At 39.6% G+C, this 19,520-nt stretch overlaps 1 protein-coding gene across 1 annotated transcript in view; it reads right to left on the bottom strand.

Moving 5' to 3' along the window:
• Positions 1-19,520, bottom strand: part of LOC126092194 (protein lethal(2)denticleless) — a 61,534-nt gene that overhangs the window by 15,315 nt on the left and 26,699 nt on the right. Inside the window, exons 2-6 of the mRNA XM_049907678.1 lie at positions 15,701-15,910; positions 15,428-15,616; positions 13,656-13,772; positions 11,808-11,934; positions 11,523-11,728 (exon numbers count right to left, since the gene is read on the bottom strand). Of these exons, the coding sequence (XP_049763635.1) occupies positions 11,523-11,728; positions 11,808-11,934; positions 13,656-13,772; positions 15,428-15,616; positions 15,701-15,910 (849 nt within the window). The remainder of the gene's footprint in view (positions 1-11,522; positions 11,729-11,807; positions 11,935-13,655; positions 13,773-15,427; positions 15,617-15,700; positions 15,911-19,520) is intronic.

Here is a 19,520-nt window from a genome sequence, read left to right as displayed (position 1 = left end):
CATTCGCTCCACGCCTCCCTATCACTCCGCCTCTATGCACAGAAGCAGGCTAACATTCATGAGCATTACAGCATGTACTTAAAGGAGACCTGATTTGCATCCTCTTAGTGGCACTACGCCACTCTTATGCAATTAGCATGAAATTTGAATAGACATCAGCTTTCGGATGTTGAAACACACCTACCACCTTTAGTTGGTTGGTTGGTTTAAAAGAGGGGGGAAGGGACCAAACTACGAGGATATCGGTCCCTTGTTCCTAATACAACAATGCCACAAGTGTGAGAATAAAACAGACGAGACATATAACACAAAACGGAAAGAAAGGAAAAACCACAAGAACAAAGGAAAGGCTACAAACACTAAACGGAATAAATGAGGACAGGAAAACCACAGAGAGATTCTAGAAACAGAAGACAATAAAAGAAGAAAGCAGATTACAGTGGCTGACCAACCAAGAGAAAAAAAAGGAAAAGCCAGTCACTCTGCAGCACATTAAAACCTCTGCCCTAAAAACACAAGGGTGGAGGACACAGAGGGACAAAGGAAATGTGCTAAAACTTAGATCAAATGATGAAACCCACCCTCACGAATAAAACTTAGAACTAAATCAACCAATGAGGCACTGTCGGATAAATGAGCGGCAACTAATCCAGTAATCCAAGATTTTGTCGCCGAGCAGTCAAAGTGGGACAGTGCACCAGAATATGGGCCACTGTCAACCAGGCGCCGATAGCTATCCGCATAAAGTGGGTTTTTACCGCGTTTGAGCACTAGAATGATGGTGCTCTCCCGCCATAGCAATGGAAAGATGCCATCGCACCAGATCCAGTTGAAGATGACGAGGAGATGTCGCTTGTAGTCAGATGAGAGATGTTTAATCATCTGGCTGTGGATCCGATCAGGCCCAGGAGCTGTGTCGGGACAATGTGCAAGGGCACTGAAGGGTTCCCACTCTGTAAATGGGGCATTATAGGATTCACTGCAGTGTGTAGTGAATGAGAGGATGTTCCCTTCTAGCCACTGTTTGAGTGTGCAAAAGGCTGGGGGTAACTCTCCAACGCAGAGGCTCAAGCAAAGTGCTCAGCAAACCGCTCGGCAATCACATTTGTGTCAGTACATAACTCGCCATTTATGGTAACACCGGGGACAGCTGTTGGGGCCTGGTACCTAAAAAGACGTTCGATCTTTGCCAGACTTGGGACGGTGACATGTGGCACCCAATGGTGGAGATATATCTCTCCCAACACTCCTCCTTCCGTTGTTTGATAAAGTAGCAAACACAGGCACGAAGCTGTTTAAAGGCTATGAGGCGCTCCAGGGAAGGGTGCCGCTTTAAAGATCACCGACGTTCCTTAATTGCTTCAGCGACTTCTGGCGACCACCAAGGGACTGCCTTTCGCTGGGGGCACCCTAAAGAACAAGGGATTTTGTTTTCTGCTGCAGAGACAGTTGTTGTAGCCACCTGCTCAACCATCACATCGATGTTACCGTGTGGGGGAGATTAAACAGCGACAGCAGAGGTGGAAGTTTCCCAGTCGCCTTGTTTAAAGCCCATCTGGGCAGGCGTCTGTGGGCCTGATGCCGGGGCAGTGACAGGAAGATGGGGAAGTGGTCACTATCACACAGGTTGTCATGTGCTCTCCATTGGATAGATGGGAGAAGTCCCGGGCTGCAAATTGATAAATCAATGGCCAAGCAACTACCATGAGCCACACTGAAATGTGTGGCGGCCCCAGTATTTAAGAGGCAGAGGTCAAACTGAGACAGTAAAGTTTCGATAGCTCTGCCTCGGCCAGTATGTATGGTCCACCTCACAAGGGGTTATGGGCATTAAAATCTCCCAAAAGTAGGAAAGGTTTAGGGAGTTGATCAGTCAGTGCAGCTAATACAATCATGGGTACTGTACCATCTGGAGGAAGATACACATTGGAGACAGTTATTCCTGCGTCGTCCTTATTCTGATAGCCACAGTTCAAGAGGAGTTTTAAGGGGCACAGTGTCACTAGAGGTTGAGTTTAGGACATAAACACAAACTCCACCTGACACTCGATTATAGTCGCTGTAGTTCCTGTAATATCCCTAATAGCCATGAAGGGCAGGGGTCTGCATTGCTGGGAACCAGGTTTCCTGGAAGGCAATGCAGATAGCAGGTGTAAATGTGCCGCAATTCCACTGGAGGATTGACGTCATTGTGAGACTGGGAAGGCATGGAACATTCAATTTGGCAGTTTCGCCTTAGGGTCACCTGCTGCCATTTATTGCCTGAGCAGTCTATATCCATTGTGTCTGAGGATCTGGCAAGATCTAGGTCCTCAGCGGACACCAGAATCTCTACCGTGTCCTCAAACACAGAGCTTGTAGGTAGCGGTGGTGGGGCGTGCCACCTCAAATTCCCTGGTCTTAGGGGTCTTCTTTTCGGGTTTCTCTCACTGCTCCTTGAGTTTCCCTGGCTTGGAGGACTTCACTGACTCAGTCTCCGGCACTGAGGATGAGCGTGAAGCCCTACGACCAGCTGCTTTTGAGCTCTTCGGCCACTGGCGGGTGTCTTCTTTCCCACTAGCAGAAACCTGGGAAGGGAGTGACCCAAGGGACTCCTTCCTAACAAGAGAAGCCAAAGAAGACTTATGCTTCTCCAGCTTAGAAGTGGGGACAGCTGTCCCAGCCCCCCACCATCAAGGGGGCAGGTGTAGTCTTCTGGCTCTGAGAGGTGGGGTTGGTGGAGCTGATGGGGCCAGAACTGTTGTAGTGGCGGCATAAGACAATGTCATATGTACAGGATGCAGGCGTTCAAATTTTCTCTTAGCCTCAGTGTAGGTCAGTCAGTCCAGGGTCTTGTACGCCATGATTTTCCTTTCTGCAGTCTGGCGAGCAAGGCGAATGGCGCTCTCCACAGTTGACACAGATGGGAGGCAGGGCACATGGAGTATTGGGATGTGATGGGCGTCCGCAATCTCGTGACACTGGAAGTGCAAAGGGAAGACATAAGGCCGAACTTCCAGCACTTAAAGCACTGCATCGGGGGAGGGATATAGGGCTTTACATCACAGCAGCAGACCATCACCTTGATTTTTTCGGGCAATGTACCACTCTCGAAGGCCAAGATGAAGGCACTGGTGGCAACCTGATTATCCCTTGGACCCCGGTGGACACACCAGATGAAATGTACATCTCGCCGCTCTAAATTAGCGTGCATCTCGTCGTCAGAGTGCAAAAGGAGGTCACTGTGAAATATCATACCCTGAACCATAGCTCTTATGGGGTGTGATGGTTACAGAAACATCCTCCAGCTTGTCACAAGCAGGTAATGTCTGTGACTGTGCAGAGGATGCTGTTTTGATCAAGACTGAGCCAGATCTCATTTTGGACAATCCCTCCACCTCCCAAAACTTGTCCTCTAAAATGTTCAACAAAAAACTGAGGCTTCATCATCATGAAAGAATCCCCATCAGCTCTCGAACATACAAGGTACCGGTGCGAGTAAGATCCTTTGCCATCCTTAGCCTGACGTTCCTCCCATGGGGTGGCCAGGGAGGTGAACGATTTGGGGTCGTACTTCTGTGCGTTGAATTGAGCTCGTGATCGCTTAGAGACTGCTGGTGTTTCATCACCAGCACGAGATGATGGACCTACGCTTCATCGCATGTCATCCGCCCTGATGCCACCCACCCCGGCCAGGTGCCCTCCCCACGGGTGCCACCCAGCCGCAGCAAAGGCCACCTGGCAGGATGGCCACTGCTGGTAGTCTCAACGCCCCAGGGGGATGGGCATCTACACCTTGGCATACATGGGGAGTTAACGGCAGAGGCATCAGCAGAGCAGTCCCTGTGTGGTCAGGGGGCTACAACCAACAGGGTACATGGTGGCCTCACCACAACGGACTGGCTTCCGTACTGGATCAGGTGCAAAGAACTCCATGGTCATCATCGACACAGGAAGCGACACTGCGTAGTGCAGGACCCAGGAAGGTGTCCTCGCCCAAGAGATGGAGAATGAATGGGACTGAAATGCGACAACAAGAATGGGCTGAAGATCTCAATGCACAACGGACACAAAGCACCATGTAAGGTGCCCTTCCCCAACTGGCTCACTCTTCGGGATAATTTTGAAGAATGGTGGCCAAGCCCTACAGGGGACCATCACAAAGGCCGAAATATGAGAGACTCCTTTTAGTCGCCTCTTACGACAGACAGGAATACCTCAGGCCTATTCTAGACCGTGGACCCAACCCACAGGGGAACCGCCTTTAGATTATGTCACACAACTCCTTGATGTTGCGCTATTTGTTTTTTTTCTTTTCTTTTTTTTCTTTTTGGTTCAGGGTATTCAGAAACTCAAATGTGTTTTGTGCGAGCTGAATTATTTTTCAGCAGCATAATCAAATTAATGTTTCAGATTAAATATCAAAAGGTGTAATAGAACTGCCACGTTTCTCAGAGCCTTTTACTGCAACTGTTCCACTTCTAAATCTGCCAGTAACAAGCAATCCACGGTACAATGGTGCCTTGTATTTGGTGGCAGAAACTGTAATTTTCGCGTAGTTAATCTCATTTGTTGTTGATTGTGCCACTGCCACTGTACTGAAAGCTGTGTTAAATGTTCATCACATTTCTGACTCGATCATGCTATTCATTCTTACCTGAATACATTAATGCCATTCTTATCAGAATACATTAATGCCATGTGATGTTGTTACCACTGTAAAAAATTTTCCACTGTGAACATTGTCCATGACAAAAACCAGTTATGGATACATAATTTACAAGATACCATGTATCATGATGCATTTTTCTAGGTACATTGATGCTATTAACAGAAGACTGAAAAAATGTTAGTAAATTTTGTTTTTGAATACCATAAGATTCAATGTTTCTTCCTTCTCGAGTGAACACTTAAGAAGCATATAATGTGACTAGAGAGAAATAAAAAAAAAGCAGAGATTGAATTCATTCAAATTAAGCTGTCAAGCAGATGGAAGTATGACTTTCTTTCAACAGTATCAGCCAAAAAGAAATAAGGATTTATATATATATATATATATATATATATATATATATATATATATATATATATATATATATATATATATATATATATATCTGGGATACTGAACAAAACATATTTAGTTTACAAGAGACACTCTCATGATAGATACTTTGAACTGGCATCTTGAAGCTCTTAATTTACAAATTCTGACGATTCACCTTTTCATTTAACACATTTGAGACTGGCTTCAGTCACTCTGGATGGGGTAGCTGGACTGCTGTTTTTAGTACATTGTTCAAGAACTAGCTTTGTAGGTGTGAATGCTATAAATGTGTGTGTAGTTTCATTTTAAATAATAAAACTTGGTTTATCTATTCTTTAAAAAAGTAGATATGCTAAATATCAGGAAAAGAAAGATTGATACCTACTATAAATATGACACATTTAGTTGCAGACAGGCACAATCTGTTGGCAGCCTAGTCCCTGCATGCTGCAGCCAGATGGCACACTTCCCCCTCCCTCCTCCCCCTGCCCATACACTGCTATCCCTCCCCCTCCAGACTACTGCATTTGTTCTATTGACAGTTTCATTCTGGTCCGAACAGCCGGAAATAATGTGTGTGTGTGTGTGTGTGTGTGTGTGTGTGTGTGTGTGTGTGTGTGTGCGCGCGCGCGCGTGTGTGTGTGTATTTTCTTTACTGACAAAGGCTGTGGCCGAAAGTTAAGGTGAAAAAGTCTTTCAGGTGTGCCTGTTCATCTTTATGGTAAGTAGCAATCTACCTTTTCCTTGTATTGTTGTTATCTCAACCTGGAGTTTCCATTGTTAGATATACAAAATGTTTTACTGAATTGGGGGGGGGGGGGGGGGGGGGGGCACAAAAACCTTGCACACATCATTCTTACACTTTAATTCACCAGAGTGTGGTACTTTTTGAAACACTGAATCATATGAAGAGGTACATTACAATTTCAACACCACCAGGATGTTTCTCTTCAGCACAATGTCCCCTTCTGGCGCTTACTGACTTAGGAACACACTTTTAAGACAAGTGTTGGTCACAATTTATTTCTCAGTTGGTGATAACTTTTCAGCAAAATGCTCGGTCCTAGAACTAGTGAAGAATTGATCTCTTGACATACTTTGCCCTGTGTTCAAAGGAATTCTGTAACTGTACAAGATGCAGAAACAGGGTGTATTTTTTTTCTTTTATACATAATCTGTGTCTCCTTATATAGCACAAATGCATGCGTGATGCCCATCACAAACAAATGAAAGAAAAATTATTTCCACCAATTGAACTGCTTTCTCTTGAAAAAAAAAAAAAAAGAAAAAATAAAATAAACAATCATTTGGTCTGACTTATCCATTACTACTTCGTGAATATTATAATCCAGAACTAAGTCTGGTTTTGCTTTAGTTACTGACACTCCTCATGGCCACAGTTATCTCTGCTGCTTGTAAGGTTCCATGAAATAGGCCAAGCTGATAATGGTAATGGTAACAGACAAATATTGTATTTATTTGATACTATTTGACACAATTTCAGTTCAGTATTCTGTGATATGTTTTCACTGATGATTTACTTGACACACATGGATCACTGCTGTCACAACACTACCTCTTATTTAAGAGCAAACTTTTCAACATTGTGATTTTTTCAACATATTTAAACTTTAATTATGAAATATTAAGTCCTTCACCCTATTCATTCTGTTTCTGAATAAATAAACAATAACAGGAATGAATATATTCTAACTGTGTTAATTTTTATTTTATACTTTCTAAGAAATACAGACTGAAAAATTCAAAACCATACGAAATGAACAAAATCTTATTTGAAAGATAAAACATGATCATCTATTGTGCACTGCCTCATAATCTTTAGACGGTGAGAATTAAATGGGAAACTTGAAAATAAGAATATAAAGAGAGCTTGAATGCCTAGCTGCTTCCATTTTAAATGAAAATTTAATTTGAAAAACTAAATTGCATATTTGCTACATTTAAATTTCCATCACAACAAAAATAATACTATACATCCAAACAACACTCCAATTTTACATCAGTTCTGCATAATTTTTAATATGCACAAGCTGTAGTCAGTTATTGTCTGAGTTACTTGCAGTTTTTCTTTAGATTTTGAATGAAAATATGATGGTTTATTGTTGCAAATACACTTTTATCTTGCTGAGTTCTTTAGTTACAAGTTGTTATGATGAGGAACAAAAATTTATTCCTGTGCTGTATAATGAAAAATACAATTTTGTTAAGTACTTTTAGAAGATATCATTTGGGGTACAAATGGAATATTATGCAAACAGCACATAAATTCACATAAACCAATGCGAGAGTCCTTAAACCAAAATTAAAATGACTGAGCCTACAGAAGAACTTTGAATCAGCATTACTATGGAAAAGTACCAAAACTTGGCGACACTATATCAACTCTCTTTTCCCAGTTTGTTTATTCTTGTGCTAAAATAGCTGTAAATCATGCTACCAACACAACCAACTTAAATAAATCTATGATATTTGGAAAGTTGACATTATTATTGATCTACTGAGGCAGGTGTTCATATCTTGCACACAAACCAGAAAAATATAGAGTAGTTGTATCTTGCAGCACTGCAGCAAGTTGAAAGCCTCAAAACATATCTTGTGTCCCTCCATTTTAGACAGAGCAGATATTCCCTTCTTCCAAAAGTCATGTCCTTTCTTGATACTTGGCTTTACAACCATACACTGAGAGAGTTGTTTTCTGTTAAGTGCCCAAGTACCTACTGTCTGCCTTGTGCCCATAAATAGTCCAAGTAGTTTTTTATTAGTTTATTCGAAAGTGCCACAACACCCAGCTCCTGTACCACTTTCCCAGCATGAACCTCCATCCTTAGCACATATCCAGTCAAAGGATTACAAACAGTTTATGCCAGTTATTTGGTCTGCTTTACACGTAAACACAAAAATGTACTCATCCTCAAAAGTCACACATTCCTTATCGACAAGTCATGGCAGAGATTATCTCGTATCACTACTTGTACTTTCCTCTTCCAGTTGCAAGTAAAGTGAAGAAAAAATAACTGTCTATATGCCTACATATGAGACCTATCCCTTACCTTCATGGTTCTGGATATCCTTCATTAACTGTCAAATATCCACAATGAATAAACAAAGAAGAAACGTTATTCAAATAGTCAAAAACTGGTGAGTTTTGAACAATGGGTCCACATTAGGCTGCTTACAAGGAACATATTTTTACATTGTTGATGAAGTCCAAGTTCAAACTGCTTGGAACCTATCACAGTTTAACTGTTGATGCTTTTGACTAATAACCACTGATGTTTGGCTTTTTCCCAAGGGAAATGTGAATGATTACAGCTGATTTTATTATTTCACCTGGCATACACAATGAAATATAATCAAGCTATCAAGTGGTGCCTTCACATGGGCCTTTCCTGAAAAAGAGGGAGCAGGAGGTGGGAAGTTGTTGTACACAATACAAATTTCTCATCTGCTGTCTCAAGTCTCTTTGACAGTAACAGTTTTGAAATTGACAGTTCAACAGTCTTCCTCATCTACAATTAATTTATAATACTTTTTATTACCAGAATTGTTTTACAAATGTTTATTCAAGTGATAAAATATTTCAAACACTTCACTACATTATTTTCTTTTACTTATTATTTACCTGACCATTCAACCCCACAGAAATCCGGATCAGTACCAGAAATTCGAGTTCTCCTGGAATCATCAATTCCTTCTCCCAGTGCATTCAAAAAAGCATCATCAAAATTCGCCATGTCAAAACTAGGTAGAGTGCATGCAGAGGGCAACGAAGTACAGGTAGCGGCCAAACCAGCATGACACTCAACAGAGAGTGGCATCAAAGAAAGCTCTGTTGTGAAATACAGATAGTTCATAATTAAAAACTACATGGTAGCACAATGCAAAGACCATTTCTTGTGCAGTCTACGTGGATACCAACAGAGCGCAGGAAGCACAATGGTAGGTGTGAATCTTTATGCACAGCATGAGCACCACTCGGTTGCCATTCAGGTGCCATTCACCTGGTTAACTGCTGCTGCAGGTTCAGTCTAAAGGCATTAAATGGAAAGTTGCCTATCACTGAACAACAATTGTGACAGGAAATAACTGTCTTCCATGCTCTCCTGTTGAGGATAAAACTACAAAAGTCTACATGGTGAACCTTATCACTAATTTGGAGGGCCTTTAGTAATTGAATCCTATAAGACTTGCTATGTAGACATCAGACATCACCACAACACTCAACAGCAGGGGTGATCATCTGTACTTTACTCTCCTGATAAGGGAACTTTGTCATATGCACTCTACATCATCGAAATAACAAAAACAGTCTGGCAAATTTCTTTTCCACAGACTTTACGACTAATCTGTTTGTTAACATTGACTACTGGGTAGTACAAGGCTCACCCATTTCAAACTGCAGTAGATAAAAAAAGTTTTTCCTGTCATCTTCTTGACAAACTGATGCAACAGTGGGAACAGAGAGGCAGGCACGAGTAGAGGTTAGAGCAAGTCACTGTAATTTACTGGCAATTGTGTGAAACTCACTAAATTTTTATCCCTAAAAATATTTTGTTTGACAATTACTTTAAATTACTTCAGAAGTTTTCTTTTCTTTTTAAAACAGCCTGCTCTGTCCAATTATGAAAGTTATTGTAAGCACACAATCTCTCATTACAGTACTTTCTGGCTTGCAGTTTCCTCAGTGTGTTTCAGAAAGCAGACTGGGATTACATACTGAACAATTTTTCTGACAGTTTTGTTAACTCTAGTGATGTTCTGACAGACTTGAACTGAAATTGCAATGTTATCATTTTCCGCAATTTTATAAAGGCAAAAGTAATTTAATCCTTAGTTGATGACTGGTACAAAACAACGATAAAAAGAAAACATTCTATTGATATCCTAAATATTGCTTGATGAGGTGTGTGTGTCCTTTCCGTACAGCCTAGCCACACATGGTTGTCACATCAGTAGTGACGAGTTGCTCTTCAAATATACCAAGGATATCACTGAGGACTTCAAAGACCAAAATTTCCCTCCCAACCTTGTTGAGAAACAGATTCCCTGTGCCGTGTCTCTCCCATCACCTACCACCTCCCGCACATCCACTATCTGGCCACAAATGAGTCCTCCCCTCTGACCTACAACTAGAGCACCTGAACGACTTTCTCCGCCATGCTTTGGACTATCCTACTTAACTGAGGAATATCCCATCCACTACCCTTCCCACCCAACCCACAAGGGTATTCCCCTCCAGTAGAACTAGTTGCAAGACCTATCCATACAACTTCCCACCACCACTTACTCCAGTCCAATTACAGGCATCTCCTATCCCATCAAACACAGAGCTACCTGTGAAAGCAGCCATCTGATCTACAAAGTAAGCTGCAATAACTGTTCTGCTTTCTACATAACCATGACAATAAACAAGCTGTCTTCCAATATGGCTAGCCATTGACAAACTGTGGCTAAGAGACAGCAGTGCCACCTAGTTGTTGAACATGCTGCCCAACACAATGTCTTCAAAGCCCGTGCCATCTGGAGCCTTCCTACCACCATAGCTTTTCCAAATTGCACGTGTGAACTCTCCCAGCAATATATCCCATGTTCCTGTAACCCCCAAGGCCTCAACTGTCACTAGTCCCTGTCCTCCACCTATCTATTCCCTTCCCCACTCCCATTCCAACACTACACAGTCTTCTATATTCCACTAACACACCCACTAATCTTTTTTCCTCTTTCTTTACTTCATTCTTATCTCCTTTTCTGCCCCCCCCCCCCCAACTGCACCTTGCAGGCCTACTCTCTTCCCCACCACGTCCCTGCATGTTCCTACAAGCTGCACTACACATTCCCCCACCCCTATCCTGCTATCCCTCCCATTCCCCATCCCATGCCTTGCCTTTTCCTTATCCCCACCATCCATGTGATATTGCTACTCCCATCAGGTTAGTTTCAGTCCATTGTTGAGCCTCAGTGGCCAGAAACAATGTGTGTGTGTGTGTGTGTGTGTGTGTGTGTGTGTGTGTGTGTGTTCTATTTTGCAAGGTCTTTTGGCCAAAAGCTTAAATGTGTACCATCTTTTCACTGTGCCCGTCCACGACTCAACGCACCTTCTGTATATGGTGAGTAGCAATCTCTTCCTTTCATATTATTAATGTCACTCCATCCTGGCTTTTCCATTTTTTAATTCATTAATCTGTTTAGATCAGCCTCTATATTTCAAATTAATATGAATACTTTCTTTATGGTATTGAAATTTCCACAGCCCATCTTTTTTCAGAATCATTCAAATCAATGATTCTGAAAGAATAACATGTTTCTGATGAGACACTAAAACATACACTAACTTCCACAATCTGTGCCAACTAAGTGCAAAATGCCTCTTATATCCAAGCTTCTGCAATACCATGACTGTACAAAATCATCAGAAATATACAACCAAAAATGCTTCTAATCATGCAGGAACTGAAAGGTAGATAATATTTTTTACCTGGTTGTTTCTCATAAGTAGAAACATTGTAGCAGTAAACTGTGTTATCCATGCAACTCGCATATAGTCTCACATTGCCAGGATCAAGCAGCAGATCTGTAAATCCATTTTTTGATGTTCCTCCAGCATACGGTAAATGTAGTTTTGGTAAAGGATCCCTCTTATATGCTGAATAATTCTTTCGTAAATCCCAAATTTTTATTTGTCTGTGGAAAAGGTAAAGGTATTAAACACTAGACTATAATGTGACATCTTATTTTAAGTATTTACAGTAAATTAACTAACCCATCTCCAGCTCCACATGATATTAATGTATTTTCGTCTTGAAATACAAGTCCTGTGACACTATTTGCACGTGATGGCTGGAGACACTTAGTCCTCCGACATTTTGAAGCAGTACCTGCTGCAAGACCTGTTGGTATTTAAATTTTATTAAGTTGAAAAACAATAATATGATATAATGAGAAAACTAGTTTTAAATTCATAGGAGTCTCTTTAAATTTACTGATAAGGTCTACACAAAAAATTTCATACAACAGAAATAAAATAAAATAAGCTGACAGGAACATTTAAATGGACACATTATCTCTTGATACATCCACTCCATTACTTTGAATCAGTAAGAGTCTGAACCTTCAAGCACAAAGGGTTACATGTCTCTGCCAACCTTAGTGATCATAACATTACAGAACACAGCAGCAGTGTAGCAGATATTGGTAAATGCTGTCTTTCACATAACTGATAGCTAAGATTTATTGAAAAGTCTTCTTCCCAAGGATCATTCACAACTGGCATAGCGATGTAGGAAATGATAGTGGTACATGAAGTCCCTACTTGATATCTTCATTTCCCAGATGCAGAAATAAGCATCCTATGACACTTCTAAGGAATCTCTTCTCTGTACTCTTCTGACCTGTTTTATTCATGTCTAATGTTCACTCACATAACAGTAACACTGGCACTATAATCACTCACATAAGTTTGAGCGTTATTCTCATCTGCTAGTTTCAAAACTCTTCTTGATTGTGTCCCTAACACATCAAAAGATTTTAAGCCATGTGTCTCTTTATTGCAAAACTATTATCCAATCCTAAGTATCTGAAATGGTTGAGCTGTTCTGTTAGACTTAATAATCATCCTTGGCCAAATAAATTTGCTTCCTTTGACTGTTATAATCTCAATGTTAGTCATAAAAACAATTAAATTTTACTTATGCTAGTACTCCTGTTCCGTTAAGCTTCCTCCAATTTACTCAATATTACTTGATTATTTGTAAAACAAATCATACCCAGAATAATGTAATTAATTTTAAACAATGTAGGTAAACTATGTCCACCATTTAACTACAATGGTCTCAATATATCATAGACAAGTAAATGGGAGTGAACACTCATAACAACGGCCTTCAGTTATTCAGCCCATATTCTCACTTAACTTGTGATACCCTGCAGGAAATACTTTTTCTGCTATACCCGAGATAATGTTTCACTGTCCAACAGATTTACAAAATCAATTAAAGCAGTGCAAGCTTATAAGTTATACTTATGCAGTTTCTAGAAGATTTTCCACAGCAAATGCGCAGCAGCAATGTATACCGACAGCTACTTCAGTGCCCGGCAAGAGCGTCCATATGCTCTGATGGTGTCAAAGAGTTATGTTGATGTCTGTATAACTTCCAACATGACTATTCAACCAGAACAAGTAGCCACACAATAACAAGTAGCCACACAATGTTCTAGGTGTTCACCATAGGATTAAACATCAATAATAAAGTCCAACAATGGAAAATCCAGGATGGAATGTGACAATATTAAAAAAAGGAAAGTTGTGTGTGTGTGTGTGTGTGTGTGTGTGTGTCTATTGTTGAAGAAGGCCTTACATAAAGCAACAAGATGCTGACACACACACACTACTTTACATAAAGCAACAAGATGCTGACAAATGCTATGACACTTGATAATGGCTGAGGTTTTTCTGTGCGCTTTTTGGGACCTACACTTATTTCATTTCTGGGTGTATTTGAAATATTAACGTAAATATGTTTATGCAGTTAACTTTAATGGCACATCAGCAGTTGGGAATTGTCATATTTACACATCAGAACTGGAAAGTATAATTGGAAAAAGCAAGTACCTGGTAGATGATGGCTATTTGATATGTAATTATCAGGTTTACACTGACGAGATCCACTGGCTGTGCGTGCATCCCATATCATGATCATTCCATCTCTTCCTCCAGTAGCAAAAATTGCTGTACAACAAAAAATAACATTATGTAAATATTTTTAAAAACTTATGCGAACCATGAAACATCCTGACAGACCAAAACAGTGTATCAATATGGAACTCTGACGTGGGCCTTTAGCTTTCATGTTATGAGCAATCTATCGCACTCCTGGCTCACCTTTACAACTTCAATTCTACTTTACAAGTGCTATAGAAGCTCTCCAGTACACTATGCTGACCTAGTACTATTTTTTTTCAATGTTGCAAGAAAAAACAACTGACTGATATGGGACATCATCCTATGTCTGTAATCTGCAACCCTATGAAGTGCACAGCACAAAAATTCCCACTGTACCACGTGGTAAGGTTTCTCCCCATCATATTCACATATGGAGCACTCCTTAACTGCCTCTGTACACACTGCAATTAGTGTAATCTTGTCTTCATGGTCCCTATGGGAATAACGCCTCAGTCTGCCCATCTCTGTATGCATTCTACAACCCCTGTTCATCTTATTTTCATCTTATTTTGTAAGTGTCCCACATACATCAACAATATTGTAGTATGGGTTGCACAACTGTTTTTAAGCGTATAGGCTTATAGTATCCAACCAACTATTCATAGGTGGCCATCTTCTTTACCTACTAAATCTATATGATTATTCTCTTTCATAACTTCAAACATTATTAGTCCAGGTATTTGTACGAATTGACTGATTCCATGTGTGACTCACTGACACTACAGTCTTGATATATCAGGTTTTTGGGTTTTGTAAAGTGCACAATTTTACATTTCATAGAATATCTGGTGTGTGTGTGTGTGTGTGTGTGTGTGTGTGTGTGTGTGTGTGTGTGTTTTTCCTTTATCAAAATTCTTGCCTTTTGACAAAAGCTGTAATCCACAAGAAGGATTTTGTTTCTTTTCTGATGTTCACTGGAAATGATGCATATGCAGAACAGTATTGGTCCAAATGTTTGTCACTGACTAACTTGTACGTTAATATACTTTTGATCTGATAAGAGTTTCAGTTCAGAAATAGTTTTGCTTTACGTGAAATCTAATATTTCTGCTGCTGGTATGCTTCATTCACCGCATAAATGACACCACTGATTATCTAAGCTGAGAGGATCTAACAAACCATATTACTTTGTCTACCCTCTCCCTCACTACAGGTACATCCTTTCATCATGGATCTGAGCCACTTATCATTCCTTTTTTACCTTCTCCAACCTCTCCTCCCCAAGAAAGCAATAGGATAGCGTGCCACTTTCAGAGTCGAATCCAGAATTTTGGTCAAGGGGGTCAAAGTGTTCTTAAAGAAATTTTGTATCACCATGCCATCTCCAAGTTATCAACAGCAAACAAAGGAATTTCATTATTCTATTATAACACCAACCACAACAGCAAGATAATTTGCCTCTCGTCACTTTTACATATATCTATTGAATGTGCTACACATTTTACCTCGTGAAGGTACATTATGGCCAGTAATTTTGACTCCTAATTCATAAACCGTAAAAACGATGTTCCTCGAGAGGAATCATCAAGAGAAAACAAGTTTTATTTGATTCGAAGACCATCAGATTAATGGTGCCATTACTGTTAAGTAATCAATGTTCCCTGAAAAACCACATGCAACTATTATTGCAACAACAGCAACAATTTTTTCTCCAAACCAACCTTTGTCCTTTGGCTTGAAAGTTACTGTCTTAACACTGCGAGTGTGAGACTCAAATTTCCCAATTTCCTTCATCTGAGAGTTGGAAACATCCCAGAGAACTGCAGTGTGGTCTCCAGATACACTAACCAATTTGAATTCCCCATCCATCCAAGCAACGTCAAATATTGCGTTATTGTGGGCTTGTGATCCTGGGGAAACAATGACAATATACTCTTAAAAATGAGTTCACAAAATAGAACAATAATAACTGCAAGAAATCTGACACAGCATACCTTCCATCAGATTACTCTTGGATTTGAGTCTTGTGTTCTGGATAGCAATCTTTCCATCTTCATCTGCCAATGCCAGAAGATACTCATAGTTAGTTACACCACAAAATCTGCAGGCAAATGTAGGAGGTACAACAGCAGAAGAGCCTCTAGAGTCTCCTGTTTCATAGCACTTCAAACGCTTAATAGCGAAGTCATAACCGACAGAAGCCCCTTTGAAACAAAACAAAAATTCAAAGATATTACTTTAATAAAACTTCCCTAGGAGATTAAAATATGAACACAAAAAAACAATTACGATTACAATATGAAACTTTGTTACAATAAATGTTATAGTAAAAATATCACACATTAAACATGCTAATAACATCTGAAACTCAAGCCACATATTCCGCACAAAATAGCCTTTACAATGACATCACCACGTTATTATCTGATATGCCTGTTACTTCACTGAACATCCTACTGCCCCACAATGACCAATAGTAAATTTCATCAATATTTATTTCTGACCACAAAAGATGTAACAAAATGTAACTATATCATTAGAATGTAAATTTCTTCAAATACACCACAGTTCTTGCAACACAGTACACTGGCCCATTACATGTACAATGAAGAGGAAAAACCAAAAGAAACTGAAGGCTTCAGTGCTCACACATTCCTTAGCATACCATTCCCTTTGCAACAGTTGAGTCAACTGAACCTACTGATAGCAGGTGTCGTATTTGATCTGCGAGGTAATTATGGCTGTGTGACATCATCCATGTGCACATTGAACAGAACTCCCCCCCTGCTCAGCCACTCTCTCAGGCAGGCCAATCTGCAGCGTAGCCAGAGGATTAGGTTAAGTTTAAAGGCGTAATAAGAATGAAGTCTTTTGTGACGGCACTGTTATATAAAACATTCTCAGACTTCTTGCTGCATCAATTTAGGGTAAAACTGCAAGCTTTCAACAATTACCTCCAACATCTTCATCAGGAGCAATGTCAGCATCTGCGCTGGTGCTGTCACCGCCCCTGTAGAAGTGTGAACATTGCAATGAATATCTCTGCCTCTTCTCTACACAGAGAGCTCACTTCCATGCACCACTAAAATTATATCTGCTGTCATGGTTGAAGTTGTTCTCACACATTCTTATTTCTGCAGCCTCTTTAATTTCAGAATCCCAGTATGAAGGATGTAACGGAACATATTAAAGGCTTTACTGTACCGAAGTATGCGATACCCTCCAAATTCAACCAGTTTAACGAGTATTTATGATTATAGCAAAGGTATTGTGTATGTTAACAATGATTGCATAACATGTCTCCATAAACAGTCAACCCATTAAATTATACTGAGTAACTGACCCACACAAAAGTTAATATCACTTGATCACTGATACAGCAAATGTCATCATGTAAAAACACAAAGTTCATCTTAAATAATTAATATGAAGTACGAAAAATAGTGGACAACTTAGGTATTTTGGATCTCCTTAAATAAAAATCACCCAGTGAAACCTATTTGTTCACTAGGAGTGTTTTCACTCAGTATTCACGTAAGCAATCCTATTTTAGACGAAAACCAATGTAATTCTTAATAATTCATGTTATTCACTTATTTATGCAAATTAGAGAAGTCAATTGACAAACTTCTAAAAAACGGCCTTTTTGTAACAGAGAATTATTCTGTCAAGTCAACAAATCTGTCTGTCATTTTAATAACATGTTAAATTATGTCACTCGATGCAAATTAATAACTTTTCTGCACAAATTATGATAACAGATGTACATGTGACTTATAAACTATATCTCTTTTTAGTAGTTCTTTGACAATGTTATAAATACGAGCAGCAAGAAGGGGCAAGAAGCAGTCGGAATGTCACTTTGGTAAAGTGTGTTTGTGTGTTATTGTTTGAGTTGGATAAACAATGCAAAGAACATGTAACGGAAGTACTACTTTGTGTTGTGTCATGGTCTTTGGTGGACAGTGGAATTAAGATGGCCACCAGAGTAATAAATATTTGAAGTTTACATATTTGTTGGTTTCGCTCGTTCTTTATCATCAAAAGCACATAAAAAACACGGGACCTCATGTGTTTAACCCTAGACAACCAGATTTAGAGCCAGCATCAGCATCGAGAGACAGCAGCGATCCAGCAAGTAGCAGCGATTTCCACAACACAATGCATTTTAATGGCGCCAACCTAATATCCAGTGCTAACAAGCTCCGTAAATGGGAGTGAAATAGTGCGATTATAGCAATTAGCAATATCTACGACCAGGCGATCATTACAAAAGTGGGGGCTCAGCCGGGATCTTTAAGTGCATCGATGATAATAGTGCAGCGATAAATTTCGTAAGTGCTTAGCATTCCAAAAATTTTATTTGTGCAGTGTGGCAACAGTGAGAATATGTCAAAATTAAATAAATAAATAAAGTGTGTTAGTGCGACTACCAAAAACCATCATCACACCGCTCGGAAGATTAACGTCTGGATTATGTCAATGGAATTCATCAATCAAGACTTCAGCTTCGATAAAACCGAATATAAGTGAAGAAAGCCAGCAAGAACACCGATCACGACATCACAGCATAAAGCAAGGTATTTTGTTGTTGTTGTCATTTAAAATAATTAATAGTTAACATGTCTCTACCTGTGAGTGATGAGATCGTAGGAAATGTAAAAATTGAACCAGGGGATGGTGAACAATTAAACTTAACAGAGTGGCTAGCAGGGTTTGCAACTCAAATAAGCTCGCAACTTAAACAGTCAAGTGAACAAGTACGTTTGGACTTTAAACAATCAAGTGAACAAGTAAGTTTGAAACTTAAAGAAAACACAGATAGACTGGATAAGTTAAGTTTGGATTTTGATCTATTAAGTACTCATCTCAATGAGAAGTGTGAGGAAATTAAAACTACCCTCAGTAAGGACACTAGAGAACAGTTGATACATTTCAGAAAAGAATTTCAAGTTAAAGTTGAAAGTTTAAATGAAAACATACAAGCTAACACAGACAGCATTGCTGTCATCTACAACAGAGTAGATACTGAAGTTGAAAGATTAGATCAGAGAATAGACAAAACATCAGAAAACCTTAAACAAGAATACAACCTGTATACCACTAATGTAGATACAAAAGTAGAAAATATACACACTAAATATACACAATTGGAGGACGCATTGATGTCCAAACAAACGATTTACAATCAAAATACAATGTATGGGCACATCCAAGTGAAATGCTTTCCTGGTGAAAATCTGCACCCTATTGACTTTATTCACCAATGCAAGGATATGTTTGTTGTAGGAATGTCAGATAACATAAAAATTAAGTTAGTAAAACGGTTTCTGGAAGGGGAGACCCTATCCTGGGCAAATGAGAATAATGATTCTTGGAATACTTTTGAAGAGTTTTAAGCTAAATTTATTTGCAAATTTTGGTCACAATCCATACAAGCCAGATTGAAGTCAGAATTTCTAAATGGACCAGTGTATAGAGGGAAAGTAGGGGGAATGCAAAAATTTTGCAGAGATCAATTGAAAAAACTTGCTCACTTGAATAACTCTTTTGATATTATGACACAAATTGATGTTTTAAAAAGAAGGTTACCAGAGAGACTGCAGTGGGAATTGGTCCATGGACCAGACGATTCAATGGAAGAGTTCCTGAAATTTGTAGATAGATTAGATAGGGCCTTGGAAAGAGAAAATAACCAAAGTTTTGGCTCTGGCAACAACCAGTATGGAGGGTGGAACAGGAATGTAAATAGAGATTATTATGGGAGGAGAGACTTTGAAAATTCTGGAAATAATGCTCCAAATAGGGGAGATA

This window comes from Schistocerca cancellata, chromosome 7 (assembly GCF_023864275.1).
Source record: "Schistocerca cancellata isolate TAMUIC-IGC-003103 chromosome 7, iqSchCanc2.1, whole genome shotgun sequence".
Classification (NCBI taxonomy): Eukaryota; Metazoa; Arthropoda; class Insecta; order Orthoptera; family Acrididae; genus Schistocerca; species Schistocerca cancellata.
Note: the sequence above shows the minus strand (reverse complement) of the source record. Positions and strands in the feature narration are given on the sequence as shown.